Source organism: Thrips palmi, unplaced genomic scaffold (genome assembly GCF_012932325.1).
Source record: "Thrips palmi isolate BJ-2018 unplaced genomic scaffold, TpBJ-2018v1 HiC_scaffold_10, whole genome shotgun sequence".
NCBI classification, from domain to species: Eukaryota; Metazoa; Arthropoda; class Insecta; order Thysanoptera; family Thripidae; genus Thrips; species Thrips palmi.
The window spans coordinates 7,271,094-7,283,662 of record NW_023144621.1 but is presented as its reverse complement, the minus strand read 5'-3'; the positions used below and the strand labels follow the sequence as shown (position 1 = coordinate 7,283,662).

General features: G+C 56.6%; 1 protein-coding gene across 1 annotated transcript; it reads left to right on the top strand.

The window, feature by feature from the left end:
• The first annotated feature begins 8,019 nt into the window (after nt 1-8,019).
• On the top strand, nt 8,020-12,518 carry LOC117650719. Its single transcript, XM_034394305.1, has 8 exons — nt 8,020-8,050; nt 8,747-8,819; nt 9,280-9,503; nt 9,834-10,034; nt 10,401-10,520; nt 10,833-11,012; nt 11,250-11,370; nt 11,815-12,518. Exons 2-8 carry the CDS (start codon nt 8,762-8,764, stop codon nt 12,078-12,080), a joined length of 1,170 nt encoding a protein of 389 aa, XP_034250196.1. The 5' UTR covers nt 8,020-8,050; nt 8,747-8,761; the 3' UTR covers nt 12,081-12,518.
• The last annotated feature ends 51 nt before the right edge of the window (nt 12,519-12,569 follow it).

Sequence of the window (12,569 nt, the reverse complement as noted above, 5' to 3'; positions counted from 1 at the left end):
TACCAACCGCGTGACGTGCAACAGGTGTGCTGGGCAGAAGTCGGCGCGGCGCCGTCTCCGCTCGGGAGGAGAAAACAAAGGGCGCGGAAGAAAAAACACAATTTTATCCGGATTTGTCTTTGAAAACGCACGAGTCTCAGTGCTTGCGCGACACCAGTCGGTTCACATTTACTTTTTCGTGTCAGTAGTTCCCGACTCTGCCACCTGCTCCGCCCTCTCCACCGCGCCCCTCTCCCCCCTCTCCCTCCTCTCCCCACCCCACTTTCCCGCTCGCTACCTTGGCCGCTAGATGCAAGGCTGAATTCGTTTCTTTGAATCAGAGAATCGCCCAAGTCCTTTTCCAAAAACATGAGCAGACTTTAGAAGATGCAACTTTGTTTAGTAATGTCGTCGACAAACTGTAAACGAACGAAAAAATGAGAGCCCCCCACCACCAGTGAAACTAGAAGGAAAACGGTGTCTATTTCTTCTTCCATCTCATCCGCTCAGGCGAGGCGCCTCCTTCCTTTCACTTGACCTCGCTGAAATGAAAACCTAAACCCCACGTTTCCAACTTCACTTCTGTACGAGGAGCACCGAGATGATGGATAGTGTAGTGTAGTATTGGCGTGCCAATACCTCAGGATGACACTTTTCGCTCTTTATTCGAAACAAAGTAGGAAAGGGGAGGTTTGGGGGGGGGGGGGTCCTTATGCTTCCATTGCGAAGAAGCCCAAGGAGAACCAAGGACGGACCCAGAGATTAATTCAGGGGAAAACCATGAAACAAAAATTGTCTGCCTGGGGTCAAGTGCGACTTTCTGCCTAGCTCTCAGGCGGCCTCCCCCCTTCCCCTGGATTCACGCCTGAAGATAAAAACTCATCGTGGGCTATTTCAAGACGAAAATCCGTCACCAGCAGCCCAGCAGCTCACCAAAATGTGATAATTTTGTACACAATCGCTGTTCTCATTGGGAAAATAATTGCGGAAAAAAACCTCTGCATCTCCCCTGCGTACTAAAATAAACTCCCAAATGAAAAGACATCATCGCCCAAGAGTGCCGTGGGGTGAAAAGCAAAATGCGGCCAGAAATTTGGTACCCTTGAACGCTGACAACAAGTAGCAAGGAGCACTGCACAGTGGGCCAGAAGACCGGTGGAGGCTGCCAAAATACTCGACGCATTTTTGAGCTCCCGAGTCGCTAAATGGACTCGAACCGAGCGTGTGACCCCACCGATGGATTGCTCTCCGAACGAGGAGTCCATTGGTGGGGTCACACGCTCGGTTCGAGTCCTGTTTAGCGACTCTGGAGCTCAAAACACATCTAGAATTTTGGCCGCCGGCGCCGGTCTTCTAGGCCCACTGTGAACCGCCCACCCCAGGCCGAGCTCGCCGAGCACATCCACCGCGGGCCGACAGCCGCTGTGGCGCGGCGCTGTGGCACTGTACGTAGACCGATTCCGAGAGTCGTTTTCGTCGCTCTGCCTCTCTCGCACCCATACGGGAGGCCCAGGACGGCGAGAGAGGCAGAGCGACCAAAACCGCTCTCGGAATCCGTCCGCCGAGGGACCTCGGCAGTCCCAGCCCTATTTCCTCCGGCGATGAGATCGCCCGGCCTTGATAGAGGCGAAATTGTGCCACAGGAATGAAATTAAATCACGCGGCGGCCTGTCTCGCCAATAGGCAATACGGCCGACCGGATATCGCTAGCGTCAGCGCGCGCAGTCATCTCTGGTTATTTTGGACGTAATCAGCTTCCATGCAGGAGGGAGGCTGTTGCACCCCTTCCCTGCCGCCTCACAATGGGCCAGAAGACCGGTGGGGGCGGCCAGAATTCTAGACGCGTTTTGAGCTCCAGAGTCGCTAAATAGGACTTTAACCGAACGTGTGACCCCACCAATGGATTGCTCTCCGAACGAGGAATCCATTGGTGGGGTCACACGTTCGATTCGAGTCCTGTTTAGCGACTCTGGAGTTCAAACGCGTCTAGAGTTTTGGCCGCCTCCAACGGTCTTCTGGCCCACTGTGCCCCTCGGCGCGCCTCCCCTGGGAACGACGCACGGCGCGACGCACGGGGTGAACGGGGTGAACGGGGTGGCGGCGTGGTGGGGGCTGGCAGCTGCTGTACCACGCCGTGCCGGGGTGGCTCTCTATATAAACAGGGTGGAGAGTTCGGTAAACACAGTCCGTGCTCGCTGGCTCGCTACAAGTGCCGTTCGCCGTCTTCCTCTCTTCCCACGCAACCCCGTCACCGTCAGGTGGGTGCAAACAGCCTTGCGCTTCGTCGCTCTCTCGCACCGATGCGGCGCGCTCCATGAGGGCGAGAGAGACAGAGCGACAGGGTGCGTGGGACGACGTGACGTCACTCACTGCGTCACGGAGTTCGTCCTAATCTGCGCGTCAGTTGCTGGTCCCATTTGACGGAGCCCCGCTAGATTCACTTTGACCAGGACCAGCAGCGCCATTTGAACGAGTATACACTGCACCGTTCGGTCACTCTGCTTGCCCCATTTGAACGACGACCACCAGTTATGGTTTTAATGCCTTATTTGAACGACAACCACCAGTTAGTATCGTTTTCTTGCCCCGTTTGAACGACAGCCCGCACTTATCGTTTTCTTGCCCCATTTGAACGCTAACCACTGGGCACGGCTGTGGCTGCGTCAGGTCAAGTCTCTCGCACACGGAGTATGTCCTTACTTCCTAGGAGCTAATTCTCCCTTACCCTTCCTGGAAGGATTTGTCCGCTTGCACGCTGCCCAGCATCCGTGCAGCGACAAACAGGCGGTGGGTTTTCCAGTTTCCGCGAAGTGCCCGGCAGCGCTCGGCCTGCGGGCTAATTCCACTCACTGCTCTCGCTCTGTCTCTCTCGCACTTGTGGGGCGCCCCGCACAAGGAGCGAGAGCGAGAAAGAGCGATGAAAGCACTAAGCGGAATCAGTCTGCAGGCCAGGCGGGAAGTGCCGGAGAGCCACCGCGACCCCAGGCGACGACCCCGGCAGTGGCGGATCCAGAGTCCAGCCTGGGGAGGGGGGAAGCAGCGTTGCACTTTATGCTTACTTCCAGGTGCAAAGTGTTGTTTTTTGCCTCGAAAAGGGAGGGGGGGGGCTGCCCTTCCTTCTAGATCCGCGCTTGCCCCAGCACCGTGACCCTACGACATTTTCATGTGCGCGACTCCAAGGTTGAGAACCACTGCGGCACTTCGCTTGCCGCCTTAGGACCAGAACCAGGGTGTTTCACTCCTTGTGACGATGGACAACCAAGGCCACTCTGTTTACGTATTGTCCTTCGTGTCGGTTCTATTTCCGATACTACCCACAGATGTACTTCGAAGCGTCTTCCCCCACAACCTGCCTGCATGTATCCTGCTTTGGGGGCTCTGTCTCTCTCGCACCGATACGGGACGCCTCATGGGTGCGAGAGAGACAGCGACGAAAGTGACTTTCCGGCCAGAAGACCGGTGGAGGCGGCCGAATCTCCACACGCGTTTTGAGCTCCAGAGTCGCCAAATGGGACTCGAACCGATCGGATGACCCCACCAATGGATAGCTCGCCGAACAAGGAATTCAATGGTGAGGTCACACGTTCGGTTCGAGTCCCATTTAGCGGCTCTGGAGCTCAAAGCGCTTCTAGAGTTTTGGCCGCCTCCACCGGTCTTCTGGCCCACTGTGCGGCGTCTCAGCCCCGGCCCTTTCGGTTTGCAGCGCAGCGCCATGCAGGTCCGCGCCCTCCTCGTCGTCCTGGTGGTGGCAGCGTTGTTGCTGCTGGCGGGCCCCGCCGCCGCCACCTTCAGGAAGCCGCCCTTCAACGGCAGCATCTTCGGCAAGCGGGGCTCTCCGGACCAGGCGCGGTCCATGGCGGGTGAGGCCAACAACAACAACAACCTCGACAACAGCCCCTTGCCCCCTACTGCCCTTGCCTCTCGGCCAGCCACCTGAATCCGAAAGATTGTGTTGTCGCTCTGTCTCTCTCGCACCCATGCGGCACGCCCCGTGAGTGCGACAGAGACAGAGCGACGGAATGACTCTTCGGAAGCAGGCGACCTAGTGCGTCGTCGCGTCCCCGAGCTGCCCCGCCCTCCCGGCTATGCGCCCCTTTCTCCGGCCGAGCGATTCCGACGACTCATTTCGTCGCTCTGTCTCTCTCGCACGCGGGGCACCCCACTGCAGCTATGTTGACGCCGTTCCTTTGTTCCAGAAGTGGATACCACGGCCAACACGATGAACGCCCTGTGTGCGGTTGCCACCGAAGCCTGCAACGCCTGGTACTCGCCCGATAACTAAAGCCAGGTCAGTCTCCGGGAGGGCGGCCACCCTAGCGCCACCCACAGGGCCGCCGGGCGGCAACCCTAGAGGGGCGCCACGCGGCAGGTGTTCAGCGGAGCCTGACGCACAGTGGGCCAGAAGACCGGTGGAGGCGGTGAGTCGCTAAATAGGACTACAACCGAACGTGTGACCCCACCAATGGATTCCTCGTTCGGAGAGCAATGCACTGGCGGAGTCACACGATCGGTTCGAGTCCCATTTAGAGACTCTGGAGCTCAAAACGTGTCTGGAGTTTTGGCCGCCTCCACCGGTTCTCTGGCCCACTGTGTGACGGGGCCGCGGTGTGGGGCTCAGCCCGCGGATCAGGCTTGACGAGTACACTGTCAGAAACGGTTGCCAAGCAACGCGGCGCCGCGCTGGAGCCACAGCCAATGAGCTTCCCGCTTTGCAGCCGACTTGGCGAAAGCTTTTTAGGCAACTCGCGGAGCCACAGACTTGTGGGGGCGGGCTGGGAAAAGGCTTTGCTGCTCTGTCAACAATCGCTGTCGGGAAAGTCGGAATCACTGGTTGTAAAACTAGTATGGCGTAACATGCGTACGTATAGCGTCCTTCATGATGCGCGTAACAGCTCATGCGCTTCTTTTCACCTACCTAAATGCACGGGGGAATGACCTTGAAGTGTAGTTGTGCGATTGAAGAAGAGCGCAAAGTCTTACGTAGTTTGAATGAAGAGTAGAACAAACCAGATTACCGTTTTGCCCGTGATGTACGGCCGTCCAGAGACGGGTTCAGAAGGGGGGTGGGAGGTGAGCAAACGAAAACCATGTCTGTACATAAAAGGGTGGTGGAAAAGTGCGGCTTTTTGCCTACCTTTCAGGCATCCCCCCTCCCGGATCCACCCCTGAGTACGGCGGGGCGGCATCACATCGGAGATTTAATCCAATCGCATCGGCGGCGCGTCAGACCGGCGAAAAACATTAGCGCCCTTTTAACTCTCCCCTCCTTCCTGTTCTTCCTGCAGTGCAGCTTGGCTGCAGACTGATTCCGAGAGTCGTCTTCGTCGCTCTGTCTCTCTCTCTCTCACTCTCGGGGCGTTCCGTACCGGGGCGAGAGAGACAGAGCGACGAAAACGACTCTCGGAACCTGCCTACTGCGTTGGCTGCGGCTGCCTGCTGCTAAAAGGTTTCCCGCCATTTTTTTAAAACGTGTCCGCCGTGGTTTTCACAGAGGCGGCGCTAATGGGTGGAGGCGAAGCTGCGAGGCACAGGTCGGGCCTGCGCTGCGAAAATAGCGCCGCAGGGAGAAAAACAAAAACAACAACAAAAACGAAACATAGGCGGGAATCCGTCCGGCACTTGAGCCTACTTGCGAAAACAAAGCTGTCGTGCTGGTCTGTCACACGCGGTCCTACAGTGCAGACTGATTCCGAGAGTTGCTTTCGTCGGTCTTGTCTCTCTCGCATCTGTACGGCACGCCCCGTGAGTGCGAGAGAGACAGAGCGATGAAAACGACTCTCGGGATCATTCTCCTGGTCCATGATAGTGACGCGGCGCGATCGGCATAGGTAGATGGGTAGATTAAAAGGGCTACAATAGTGTTGAAGTGTGTGAGTGGGAGAGGGAGTGGGCGTGCGGGGGGTGCGAAGGGAAGGGGGTGGGCAAGAGGCAGGGGAAGAGGAGAGTAGGGAGGGAGGAGAGGGAGAGGAGAGGCCCCCCTGCACAGTGGGGCAGAAGACCGGTGGAGGCGGCCAAAATTCTAGACGCGTTTTGAGCTCCAGAGTGACTGGGATTCGAACCGAACGTGTGACCCCGCCAAAGGAACCTCCCTCCGAACGATGAATCCATTGGTGGGGTCGCACGGTCGGGTCGAGTCCCTTTCTGCGGAGCTCAAAAGGCGTTTAGAGTTTTGGCCTCCACGGGTCTTCTGGCCCACTGTGGAAGAGGGAGAAAGAGAGAGGGAAAGGGGGTGGCTGCGACGCCACGACGCCCCTCATTACGTTCGCCGCGACATGGGCTGTCGGCCGGGGGGAGGGGGTGGGGACCCTTCGGCGAGTGTAGGTGCTCGCCCGCTAATGTGTAAGGGCACATTGTACATTGTAAAGTCCCGGCGGAAAAGGGGTACCGTACGGCTGCGGCAAAAATCGGGTGCCACCACTCACGAGGCCTGAAAAAAAAAACAACAACAAAAACTTAAAAAATTTTCAAAAGAAATAAATTCTTTTCTTTGTCAGGACGAAGTAGGTCAGTCCGTGTGTTGCCAGTGCGGGCGTCGCGTACGGCGCGTACACATGTCTCCCTCCCCTCCCCCTGTGGCTCACGCCTGTGGCTCACGGGGACACCCACCTTTGTCGTGGAGCGGAGCGCTCTTCCCTCCATGCACAGTGGGCCAGAAGACCGATGGAGGCGGCCAAAACTCTAGACGTGTTTTGAGCTGCAGAGTCGCTAATTGGGATTCGAACCGACCATGTGACCCCACCAATGGATGCCTCGTTCGGAGAGCAGTCCATTGGCGGAGTCACACGTTCGCACCGGCCTTCTGGCCCACTGTGGGACGCCCGCCTTTGTCGTGGAACGGAACGCTCGTCCCTCCACGCCCTCCCTCGGATGAAAAGCTTACTGCAAGCCAGGGCGTTCAGTGAACACTAAATGTGGTCTTAGCAAGCCACACTCTAAATGTCTTTCGGTGAAAAGCAGCATACATTATGCTGGAGAACTTCTCCATGATCAGAAAGAAATTCGACAAAATATCTGCCATAACTATGGATGAATGAATTTCCAGGCGTAAGTTACAAAGCTGCAGCACCACACAATAGCGAATTTCCACTTAAGACTGAATGAGTGTAGACTGAAACCTATGTGTGGTTTTCCTGTTTTCAGGTTTCGTGACGTCACCGGAGACCCACCCGCTCTTCCTGGCTAGCCGGCCGCGGCCGGCTGCCCTGCAGAACCCGCCCTGTCTCGGCCCTCTCAGCAGTCTCGACCAGTAGACAAGAACCCCGGCCACCCCCACTGTGAACCAAGTAGACCTCCCTGACTAGCAGGGCACTGTCCGACGTAGCTGTGACCCATTCACACCTTTACCCCGACGAGAACTCCTTGAAACATGCCTGAATGTAAATCCCATAAGGCCCAACCGATCTAGTTTACAACAGTCTTTGCTTTCTCTCCGCCATGAGTTTGAGTTGCTTGAATTAGTCTAATAAAATGAGACTTAAAACAAGTATTTTCAATTTCTTCCTGAATTCCTACGTTTCACTTTCGCTCGAGTGTGCAGTTCATGCAGCGTCACAGTGTTACTCGTACTTTGAGGGTTCACTGAACACTGAACTGAACACGACTCTAAAAAGCAACTCACATCTCCTCGAATACAAAATAATAGAAAATATTCGGCTGGCTTACGTCCATCATCATCAGCACTGCCGGCCAAAATAAAATGAAAGCTAAATCGAGTTTTCTGCGGGGGCCGCGTCAAGTTACAGGTCCCATAACAAAAAAAAAAAAAGCCCACAAAAACCAAGACAAGAACACAAATTTTCTTTTGGTTTTCAAATTGATTTTTTAATTACAGTGTACCGATCCAAGCCCTCATGACCCCGACACAGCAGGAACAGGAGAGGAAGGGGAGGAAGGAAGGAGCTTCGCTGCACTTGTTCACGGACCGTGTTGTTTGGAAATGCGGGGTAGACGGGGGAGGGGGAGGGGGGGGGGAGGGGCGATGACACCGCCGTATAAAAGCGTACCGCACCGATTTGAACCGTCATTAGAGATCGATCCGCATCGACTGATCGGCTTCGCGAGGAGTGCTCAGGTAAGTGGGTCCGGCGAGTCCGTCTTTTGGGGCGCTCTGCCCCGGCCTGGTTCCAAAACACGCTCAAAAAATTAAAAACTTTTTTTTTGGGCCTCAATAGAAAAGTGGTCATAATGAAGTGTTTTGTGCTTACAAAGAAAATACGTCGTAATTTACGAAATATTTCGAACAAACCAAAAAAATTGTACCTACCTAGTAAGATTTAACATTCATTTTTCAATTTTTGCTACAGATAAACGTGCCCTAAAACCGAGTTAAATTTCCTTGACAGTGCTAGGTAGGCAACGGGCACAACAGCCAGCCTGCCGTTTGGGGGTGGTTCGAAGAAAAAGGGGGTGGGGGTGTCGGTCGGCTAGAGAACCATGGCAATAACAGACTCTCGATCACGTTCCCGCCTCCGTGCGTCTCGCGTGTCGCCTCTCCCTCGCACCCGCGCGTGCTGGTGCGCGTGCGAGTGGGACAGCACGAGCGTGCGTCGAGAGCCATCCGTGGCGGCCGTGGTCCGGCCGTGCAGTCCCCAGCGCGACCGTGGACGCGATGGAGGGCCGCGGAGCGTAGCCAGCGAGGTAGCCAGCCACCCAGTCCGACAGGCAGACCAAAGTTAGCCGAGTTCGACTTCACTTTTTCGAGAAAGCCTCGGTGTTTCGGTGCCGCGGTTTGGTTGCTTTGACTGTACTTTCGCTTTTCCTGCTGCAGCCATTGAGTGCCAGCATGGCGGCCCGAGGCTGCTCGGCGACTCGCCGCGTCAGCGCCATCGTCCAGCTGCTGGGTGAGTGCGTGGTTCAAGTTGGGGCCGCGCAGTGGGCCAGAAGGCCGGTGGAGGCGGCCAAAACTCCGCAGACGCGTTTTGAGCGCCAGAGTCGCTAAACGAGTCTCGCACCGAGCGTGTGACCCCAACAATGGCTTGCTCTCCAAACGAGGCATCCATTGGTAGAGTCACACGATCGGTTCGAGTCCTGTTTAGCGACTCTGCAGCTCAAACCGCGTTTTGGCCGCCCCGGGCCCACGGCTAGCGCCTGCGAAGCGGCCCAAGCCGTCCCGTTGCGCACGTGGGGCCGGCGGGTTGCCTACGCGCCGCATCACAGGCGCTCCCGACCGCGCGCGCGCGCCGCGGACGCACGGGGTAGCGACGCGCAGCGAGCGACAAGGGGTATCGCCGCGATCCTGACTCTCTCTCTCTCTCTCTCTCTCTCTCTCTCTCTCTCTCTCTCTCTCTCGCTCTCTCTCAGGCGTGGCGGTGGCCCTCTGCGCGCTGGCGAGCGGCGTCCTGGCCGAGGACAAGCCGACCGGGGTGCCCAGGGCGCGGCCCAGGGTGCGGCGTAGCGACGAGTACGACAACATGGACAACTTCCTTATGGGCTCCAGCGACTACGACAACTTCTTCCTCAAGACCGCCAAGTCGGTGCCGAGAATCGGCCGGCGCAGCGGCGGCGACGACGCGGACCAGGCCCCGGTAAGCCACTGCAAAACAATCTGTACCAGCACGTCGGATAAAGTATTTGATAAAACAGTTGACCAAACCACAATCGGCCAGAAGACCGGTGGAGGTGTCCGAAATTCTAGTCACGTTTTGAGCTCCAGAGTCGCTAGCAGGAGTCGAACCGAACATGTGACCCCACTAATGGACTCCTCGTTCAGAGAGCAATCCATTGGTGGGGTCACACGTTTGGTTCGAGTCCTGCTTAGCGACTCTGGAGCTCAAAACGCGTCTTGAGTTTTGGCCGCCGCCACCGGCCTTCTGGCAAATCCACTGTGCCACGCTCCGCTCCGTTTCGTCCCCCAGCTGCGCGTGGACCGGCGCAGCACGGACATGAACGAGCTGGTGCCCAGCTACGCCAACGGCTACGACCACTTCTTCCTGAAGGCGTCCAAGTCGGTGCCGCGGATCGGCAAGCGCAACGACGAGTTCTTCATGAAGACCGCCAAGTCCGTGCCGCGGATCGGGCGCCGCTCCGGGGACGGCCCCGACGACTTCCTGCTCAAGGTGACGTGCAACCAAAAACAACATAAACAACAACATGCAAAAATCCATTGGTATGTCCTTGCCGCCCCTGCGACGCTAGGTTTCCGTTGCCAAAATTTGGCGTTCAGGACCCGGAATGCCTTCTGGGAGTGCCCAAAACTTGGCTCTCCGTACGTCGTATTTTTGGTACTTTTCGCAGTGGGTTATCCGAACGGCAAGGTTTGGTCGCGTAGAAGGACGAAGCCCCTTTCCATCGTTTCGTCTACGTCATACAGAATAGAGCGCCTCGGGAGAGGCAAGGATTTGCAGTGATGTTGTTGTTGGATACGTTGCTGATTTTTGCTTTAGCTGTGTTGTTGTCGTCTAACGTTGTCGGCGTGTCTCCAGGGCAAGGACCAGGGCGAGTACCTGAAGACGGCCGAGGCGCGACCGCGCCGCGCCGAGCTGCTGCAGGCCCTGGGGAGCCAGCTGAGCCACCTGCCGGACCGACGGTCCCGCCCCCTCCAGGTCAGACCACGACCGCCTAACCCGGAAGGGAAAGAAGTACTAGTTGATGTCTGTGACGCACAGTGGGCCAGAAGACCGGTGGAGGCGGTCAACATCCCGGACGCGTTTTTAGCTTCAGAGTCGCTCAATGGGACCAAGCGCGTGACCCTACCAATGGATTGCACTCCGAACGAGGAATCCATTGGTGGGATCACATGTTCGGTTCGAGTCCTGCTTAGCGACTCTGGGGCTCAAAACGCGTCTGGAGTTTTGGCCGCCGGCGCCGGCCTTCTGGCCCACTGTGTGACGGGGCGCTCGCTGTTCTTTTTGCAGGTGGAGGACGGCGACTGGCCGCCGCACGCCGCCCTCGGCGGCCACGACGCCGTGCTGGGGCGGCAGCACACTGTACAGCACAGTGTGCCGCACAGGGTGCAGCGCCGCAACTACGACGAGCTCATGGCCAAGGCCGCCAAGTCCGTGCCCCGGATGGGCAAGCGGATGCACCCGGCGCTGGTCAGTCGCTCCCAAACACAGAGACAATGGCGAAGACAAAGACGCAAACAAAGTAAACGAAAAAAACAAAAAAAAAAACAAAGACTAAAACTAAAATAGAGACTAAACAAAAAACAGACAAAAACAAAAACAGTGACAAAAACAAAATAAAAACAAAAACAGAGACACAAAACGAAAGTAAAACATGGATTTTTACCTCGGCGGGAGTCGAACCTCTGACGCTCTCTTGTTTGGCAGGACGAGATCGGCGAGTGGGGCACGGAGGAGACGTGGCCTTGGTTCCGCCAGCAGGACACGTCGCCCGGCCCCTCGAAGCGCGTCCAGCGCGTCAACCCCGCGGACCTCATCGACCTGAGTGGTACAAAACAAACACCTCCCCTTGTTGTTTTTATTATTTTTGCTGTTGTTTTTGTGGCGAGCGGGCAGCCAATTTTGAAGTGTGGGCCGCACAAGTTTTCTGAAAGGAAGCCTAAATTCGGCTTTTGTTTTTGATTTTTACTTTTTTTGGGGGTAAGAGGGCCAGAAGACCGATGGAGGCAGCCAAAATTCTAGACGCGTTTTGAGCTCCAGAGTCACAAACGGGACTCGAACCGAACGTGTGACCCCACCAATGGATTGCTCTCCGAACGAGAAATCCATTCGTGGGGTCACGTGTTTGAATCGAGTCCTGTTTAGCGACTCTGGAGCTCAAAACGCGTCTAGAATTTTGGCCGCCTCTGCCGGTCATCTGGCCCACTGTGCGTTGCCCCTCTTATTGTAGTGTCGGACACTGACCTTCACCCCTTTCGTTCCCGGCCGGCAGAGGTGCCCTGGGAGTCGCTGGACGGCGTCCTGCGTCGCCTGGAGGCGAACCTGGAGGCGCACCGGGGCCGCGAGGAGGAGGACAAGCGCCTCCACGACGTGGTGCTCCTGGAGACGGAGGCCGGCGGCGACAAGGCGGACAGGGCGGCCGACGACAAGTGGGCGTACAGTGTGGGCGACAAGAAGGCCGGCGCGCCGTCCGTCGCGGCCGGCAGCCCCGGCAGCAAGGAGCTGGAGGAGGCGCGCTTCCAGCCGGACGTCAAATGATGGAAAGACGGGCTGCGTTTCATTTCAACCATTTTTTAAAAAATGTTTACCAATTATTAATTTATTGAGCGCGACGCTTTTATTTTTGTAGTTAACAGTGTCCACAAACTTGCGCGCGGCAAGGGGGGCGCCGTGGCTGGGACTTCCCTTGCGGCTGTTTACCGCGCGCTGGAAAACAAAAATAGAGCCGCCCGTTTTTTTTTCAGCTGGCGGGCAAATCAAAATGAATTTTCGGCTGACGGTCTAAACCAAAACGACAGACAATAATTTCAGGACAATAGTTGCGAAATCGCGCACGTTTATGTGACACTCTTCAAGTGCCTCGCGAACAGAGAAGTGCATATATTTTTGTAAGCTACGAGGAGACGAGGGACTCAGTATGCTGCACGTCGAAGGGCGGGCAGGGCATGACCTCGGTTTTATTAAAGGTGACATTGGAAAAGGAGGACTTGACTTTGACACCTCATTTTCCCCCTTTGAACCTACTGG

Excerpts from the sequence above, each read along its gene's own strand:
- LOC117650719 (XM_034394305.1), top strand. The coding sequence starts at position 8,762 with ATGGCGGCCCGAGGCTGCTCGGCGACTCGCCGCGTCAGCGCCATCGTC. Across the intron at positions 8,820-9,279 it reads CGCCATCGTCCAGCTGCTGG|GCGTGGCGGTGGCCCTCTGC; the intron begins GTGAGTGCGTGG and ends GCTCTCTCTCAG. Across the intron at positions 11,371-11,814 it reads GGACCTCATCGACCTGAGTG|AGGTGCCCTGGGAGTCGCTG; the intron begins GTACAAAACAAA and ends CCCGGCCGGCAG.